A 7,032-nucleotide genomic window follows, 5' to 3' on the forward strand; every position below is an offset into this window, starting at 1 on the left:
CTTCCTTTTCTGTTTGAAGAAAAAAATTCAAAAAGCAATGAATAAACTTTTAGATTTTTTTTTTTTTCTGGGAAAAATTTCCAGGTGCAGAGGGAAGGTAAGAGAAAAAAAACTTGGCCCTCTGGAGTCAATTCCCAGGATTAAGTCCAGAATCCTAGGCCATATCTTGGGGCACCTTTAGGATGTGCCTTGTGGCCTCCACCTGGACCACGGGAGGAGACCAAGAAAGGACACAGAAGCAGCATCAAAGAAACCTGATCCTGTCCCCCGAGGCTCTATCCTGAGTCCCTTCTGTAACATCTCCCCACCCGAGTTTTCATGAATTCAATTCTCATCTCTCATCAATACATGTTATACAGATCGGCATCTCCAACCCTAATATCTTAGCTGAGTCCATTCTCAATTCAACTGCCTTCTGGACATAACCAATGGAACTTCCTAGAGGTGTTGGGGGCTGTACGGAACAAGGCCAATTTTGCAAAGAATAGATTTTTGAGGACACAAGAGCACAATCATTCAGATGCAGTGATGTAAGGAGGTTCTGGAGAGTGATATAAATAAGATAAGGATTCTCCTGTTATCTTTTGGGGACAGACAGAAGTCTCTTCCCGATAAGGAATTTCCTGATGGCATTTGGTCTATCTGAGCAGATTAGAATGGGGGATGTAAAACCCCAGCCAGCTCAGATAGCCCAAACTAGTTTGACCAGATCTTGTATCAAAGGTCCAAGTCCCAAAGGAAGTTGGAGATCAAACAAGGAATATCAAGGGGCTACCGCCCCCCCAACAGAGGTACCTCAAAACCCAAAACACTCTTTCCCCCAAAGCTCCCCTCTACCAGTCCTCCAGAGTATTATCAAGAGCATCCATATCCCCCAGGTTCACAATCTTGTTATCATATTTCATGCTATTCCCAATTCATTCTTATGTCAAATGTGTCTCAACTCTTATCCTCTACCATGAGCCTTCCTCATCCTTCCCCATTCCCCAGCCTTGAGTCCAAATTACCAGCCACTTAAACTATAAACATCAGGAAGTAGAATATTTTGCAAGTTGTCTCCCTTCTTAGACAAGTGGGGCCCTAGAGGACCCGGGCTGTATTTTTTGCTATTTGTATCCCCACAAGTTACAACAGTGCCTGGTCCAAAATAAGCATTTTAGTAAATGCTTGTTGATTGAGGAGACACTGGTGCATGTACAACTTCTGCCTTTTGTGGAAAGAAAAAAAAAAAAAGCAATCCTCAAATTTTGGTTTAAGCATCTATCTCCTTTACACTCTTTAAGAATGTAGGAGTGAGGAATCCTCCCAAGAGTTTCTGTTTATATGGCTTATATCTATTAATATTCACCCTATTAGAAACTAAAATATCTTATAAAAAGTTTTAAACTGAATCAGCCTCCCCTGAAATGGAGTCCCCAGAACATTTTGAGAACAGAATAGCTGCCTTAAAAAATATATGCTCTCCACTCAAGCATCCATTGTTTTTTTCTTCTAAAATCCTTCCTTATTCCATGCTCACACCTGGATTTAAAAAGCCTAGGCCACCCAGAATAGAAAAGTAAGACTGTTATGGATTATCCTATCAAGCACCTGCAGTGAGCTTTGAGAGACTGAAGGAAGCCAGAAGCCAGGATAGTTTATCCCTGACTCAGCAGTACAGAGGTTAGCTTCCGATTAACAATAGCAATCCATTAATAGGGGCAGTCATTCTCCAATTGAGTTTCAATTTCTTCATCTGAAAATTGTCTGTTCATATCCTTTGACTATTTCCACTCATATGAAAAGGTGCTCCAAATCACTATTGATCAGAGAAATGCAAATTAAAACAACTCTCGAGATACCACTACACACCTGTCAGCTTAGCTAACAAATGTTGAAGGAAAACTGGGACACATTTACATTGTTGGTGGAACTGTGAATGGATCCAATCATTCCAATAGTTTGGAACTCTGCTCCAAAAGTTATCAAACTCTGCACACCCTTTGATCCAGCAGTATTACTACTGGGCTTATATCCCAAAGAGATTTTAAAGGAGGGAAAGGGACCTACATGTACAAGAATGTTTGTTTTATTTCTTTCTTTCTGTAGTGGCAAAGAACTGGAAACTGTATAGATGCCCATCAATTGGAGAATGGCTGAATAGATTGTGGTATATGAATATTATTGTTCTGTAAGAAATGACCAGCAGGATGAATAGAGAGAGGCCTGGAGAGACTTACATCAACTGATGTGAGTGAAATGAGCGGAACCAGGAAATCATAAATGGCAACAAGGCTATATGATGATCAATTCTAATGGGCGTGGCTCTTTCCAATAGTGACATGAGTGAGGCCAGTTCCAATGATCTTGTGATAAAGAAAGCCATCTACACCCGGAGAGAGAACTATGGGAACAGTGTGGAACACAACATAGCCTTTTCACTTTTTGTTATTGTTTGCTTGCATTTATTTTCTTCCTCATTTTTCCCCTTTGATTTTTTGTGTGCTGCATGATAATTGTATAAATATTCATATATTGGATTGAACATATATTTTTACCATGTTTAACATGTATTGATTACTTGCCATTTAGGGGAGGGAGTGAGAAGGGGGGAGGAATTGGAACACAAGGTTTTGCAAGGGTTAATGTTGAAAAATTATCCCCATGCATGTTTTGAAAATAAACTAAAAAACAGAAAATGAAGGATAAGGGAGGGATAGAGACAGAGATGAAGAAACTAACTTTTGGGGGGATCAGAGAAGGCTGTTCAATGGAGGTACCTGAAGCTTAAAGGAAGATGAGACTTCTAAGGAGTAGAGATGAAGGGGGACGGCTTGTATGTGAATAATGGGGGTGGGAGGTGGAAGACACTGGAGTGCTTAGAGCTGGAGAAAAGGAAGTAATAAATGTGGCTGAAAGGTACACTGTGGAAACCCTTAAATTCCAAGTGGAGGAATCTGTGCCTGTCTTAGGGCCTCTTTCCTTGTTTAGCTTATTATCTCACTGTTTGGCAAGCCAGAGAGCACTCCCACGGTACTATCTGTACTACGCACTTGGCACATCACACACTGCCTGGTGTTATGACACTCACAAAGATCAAAGTGTCTCAAAGGAGGGTGATGGGGGCATCCATCCAGACCTCCAGACTTGTTGCAATCTTGGGGCTTCCAGAAAATTCCTCTCTCTGATTTAGTGCCCACACCCAGGGTCTCTCCTGGGGCATCCAAGGACTGCCCTGAACACAGAAGGCACTCGGCCACCATTCAAGCACCTAGTTTGGTAATACAATGAATACATTATTTCACATGAGGGACAATGCCAAACAAACAGCTTTGCCCTTGGATTTTCGGGCTGACTTTTGCCCTCTAAATCAGCCTCACAGAGGCCGTTTGAGTCTCAGCTATCTGTCTATCCACGCCTTTAGACACAAGCTGCTTTAATGAGCGTTTGCGGATTTCAGTTTCAGGGGCACTAAGCGGGGAGCCGAGGGGATCTCTTCAAACTTCCCAGTGAGGAAATGTGTCCTGAGGCTGCACTTGTGGTTTCCCAGACAGAGGGACTTTCCAGCCGAGGAGACCCACTTACAAGTCCTGGGTTGGCAGAGCGCACCCTGAGGGCCCCGAGTCAGAGACGGGGCTGGGACCCAGGCCCCCTGACAGTATCCACGGCACCACACGGTGTGTTCGGGAGCTCCAGGCTTAGCGTCGGCACTGATGGGCCCGGGCCCAGGCCCCTGACACCGCCAAGTCCGGTGGGCCTCTCCGTCTCCGGCACCACACTGCCTGCTCGGGAGCCTCTGCCCCGGGCCCACTAGGCCCCACTCACTGCCCATGGGCCGGGGTGAGGTCAGCGGGCTCTTCCTCGCCCCGGCCTAACCCCCCTCACCGGGCTCGCAAACGCTCCCTTTAGCATCGGGGGACATCCGCCCCGACTTTTAGGGGCATCCGTGGCAGGGAGCTTTGATTTGGACGGACCTAACAGAAGCAGGTGTAAGGGATGACTTCGGAGGAATGCAAACTTGGATGCGGGCGGGAGGGGTTGGGAGATGCCGCCGGGAGCAGTCCGGCCCGGGTGGGTGCCGCTCCCCGCCCCACTCCCGGAAAGGAAGGCACTGGGGCCTCGGGCTGCCTCGTGGACCCTCGGAGGGAGTGGAGGGCCACAGCTGGGAAAGGGTGCGGGGGGAGGGGCAGTCCCGCCTGGGAAAAGGGATGGGCTTCAGCCTCCTCTAGGAGGGGCAAGGGGGAGAAGCGGGGCGTGTATAGGGAAGATGAGGGTGGCTCTAGCCCCACCTAGAAAGGAGTACAGGGGGAGTGGTCCGAGCCGGAGAGCCCAGCCGGAGCCCCGAAAGGAGGTGTCCTCGTGCTCAGCTAGGAAGGAGTGGGGGCGGGGGCCCGGCCTCGACGGCAGCCCCTTCCCCTCCCGCGCCCCCCCCTCCCCCCCCGCCGTACTCACGGGGTTTGGTGCCGCCGGGCGCCGGTGAGCTCAGCAGCAGGAATGGCAGCGGCGAGCCCGGGGACGGCGGAGTCCTCCAGCCCCACGGCGGGGGCTGCGGCTGCAGGGGCGGCTGGTGGTGGAGCCGCGCCCCCGAGCCCGCGCCGCCATCGCCCGGATACAGCAGGAAGAAGGGCGCGGGCTCGGGCGATCCGGGTTCGGGGCTGCTCCCGGCCGGGGACTGCTGTGGCTCCCCAGCGCCCTCGGCCCGCGCCGCTGTCGCCGCCTGAGCAGGAGCCGGAGCCGGAGCCGGAGCTGGAGCGGAAGGCTCTGCCATCGTGGCCGCTCAGAGCGCCGGCCCGCCCGGACCAGCCCAGCCTAGCCCAGCCCCGGGCAAGCGAACTGGCTAGCCGAGGAGCTAGCTGCCCGGCCTCCCCCACCGGGGGCGGGGCGGGGCGGGGCAGGAAAAAAAACCGGGGGAGGGAGAAAACCTGGGGAGGCACGAAATGGAGGGGAAGGGGGAGGAGGAGGAGCTACCTCTGCTGCCCCGCCCGGAGCCTTTTCTCCACCCCACCTCGAGGCCCGGCCCCTCCCTCCCTGAGTGACAGGGGGAAGAGACTGAGGGTAGGAGACCCCCTTTTTAAGAGAGCCGAGCTGAACCCCATCCGCCGCTCCAAGGCTGCTCCCCTTTTCTTCTCCCCTCCCCCTCCTCCTCTCCTCCACTCGAGTTTCTCCCCTCCCTTTCTCCCAGATTAAAAGACACGCCCCGCCTCCCCACGTGGATGGGGCCCTCTCTTCCTCCCTCTCCCTCTAAGTCTTTACACACCTGGTTTAGGAAAGACAGCCCCCTCTATCTCTGAAATTCACCTTTGTGCAGTAGACCTAATCTAATAACTTCATCTGCTTGAAAGGACGGAGTGGGAAAACCTTCCCTCCGGTGGTTTCGTTTTAAGTTAAAGTCTTTTAATCTGGACTTTGGAAGGTAGGTCCTGATGTAAGGTAAAGGTGGAATCCTCCCATCCCCTCCTTTTGTTCCCTGGAAGTCACGTGACACCCTGATCAATAGGATTACTTTCACATCACAAGAAATTGCCTATTTAGTTTGTGGTGAACCAGCGCGTTTATTAAGCTTTGATGGACCAGTAGCTGTGCTAAACTCTGGGACTGAAGGGGAAGAGACAAAAACAGAATTCTCTTTTAAATTTTTAAAAATCATTTGATCCGTAATGTCACGTTATTAACCCAGGCTTTACGTCAAATATTTCTCTGAAATTTTCACCTTTTGCCAATTATGTGGTCTTTAAACATACCAGGTTGGATTCCATCAAAGACCAAAAAAAATGTCCTTACGGACTAATGGGAGGGAAACTCACGATTGCTAGATCCTCCTCTTCCCCGCCCCCTCCCCTCCCCCTCCCGCTCCTTTAAAACGTTTTTGTATAGTTGCGTGCATGTGAAGGGAGGCGGCTCTGGAGAATGGATATAAAATGTCCACATGCCCTTTGTTCCAATCTATAAATAATGATTAACATTTGCAGAGGTGCTCTGGTGAGAATGCTCACTCTTTTGATGATGCTGTGCAGTGGAACCCATGGAAGGGTGAACTCCAAGGCAGCCTGGTGGAGAGTAGGGATTCGGAGTACAGAAGTACCGAATTCAGATATTCAGGCTTTGACTGGGGCAAGTAAACCTCTGCCTCAAAAATTGAACTCCATGGCCTTTCCAATTCGAAAGTCTAGAAATAAAGGCTCATTATCTGGGCAAGACCCAGGTAATATAAAATCCTGCTTTCAGGAAGTCCATGACTTGAAAGTTCCTACCTCATACCTTAATCTCCTCACATGACATTTTAAGAGTATATTATCCTCCCCGATGGAATTAATACAAATACATGATTAACAAAGATTCGGTCTCCATCTCCTAGTGGGGTATTTTCTCTGTCGTCCATACCTCCTCATTTCTCTCCTAGCTTCTTTGAAATCTCACCATTTATAGAAGTCTTTTCCTAGTTCCATTAATGTTAGTGCTTTCTCTTTCTGATTATATGCAATTTGTCTTGTGTCTTGTTTGCACATAGTTATTTGCATGTGATTTCTCTGCCTCTTCCCCCCTCTTGTCATAGTCGGGAGGCAGCTTAAAAACATCGACCTTTTTGAGTACATTCACTACAGAGATTATTTTCCTGGAAAAGATGAAGGCAGAAAAGAAAAGAGATGCAAAAAATATCTTACTATGAAGTTATTTTCATCCATCGGAAAACTTTGAAGAACATTTATCATTTTGAAGGAAACTAGTGTGGTACTGTGTTTTCTGAGAAGTTACTGGAGATTTCCACAACTTTTGAGCTGAATCTTGCTCCAAAAGGAGAGTTCATAATTAAATTTTCAGTGGGAGACACCTCAAAAATCAGTGACTTTAAACCAGGGTTTGATTTATTGTTGATGGTAAACTCTAGTGGTAATAGATTTTAAGCTCCTTGAGGGCAGGGATAGTCTGGCACATTGTAATTGTTTAATGTTTATTGTCTAGACTTAAGTGAAGAGAAAATGTAAATGCAGTATTTTGTAGATATGTTTTTCCCTCTCAAAGGACTGGTTGTTAAAGTTATCTATACACCACTGG

At 48.2% G+C, this 7,032-nt stretch overlaps 1 protein-coding gene across 4 annotated transcripts in view; it reads right to left on the reverse strand.

The window, feature by feature from the left end:
• Positions 1 to 4,872, reverse strand: part of RUFY3 (RUN and FYVE domain containing 3) — a 131,582-nt gene extending 126,710 nt beyond the window's left edge. For all 4 annotated transcript variants that reach the window (XR_012483464.1, XM_074275112.1, XM_074275113.1 and 1 more), the window contains exon 1: positions 4,432 to 4,872. Coding sequence is in view for 3 of the 4 variants with exons in the window: in XM_074275112.1 (XP_074131213.1) it covers positions 4,432 to 4,747 (316 nt within the window). In the remaining variant the exon portion in view is untranslated. The remainder of the gene's footprint in view (positions 1 to 4,431) is intronic.
• Positions 4,873 to 7,032: the final 2,160 nt, after the last annotated feature.

The sequence above is a fragment of the Sminthopsis crassicaudata genome, chromosome 6, assembly GCF_048593235.1.
Source record: "Sminthopsis crassicaudata isolate SCR6 chromosome 6, ASM4859323v1, whole genome shotgun sequence".
NCBI classification, from domain to species: domain Eukaryota; kingdom Metazoa; phylum Chordata; class Mammalia; order Dasyuromorphia; family Dasyuridae; genus Sminthopsis; species Sminthopsis crassicaudata.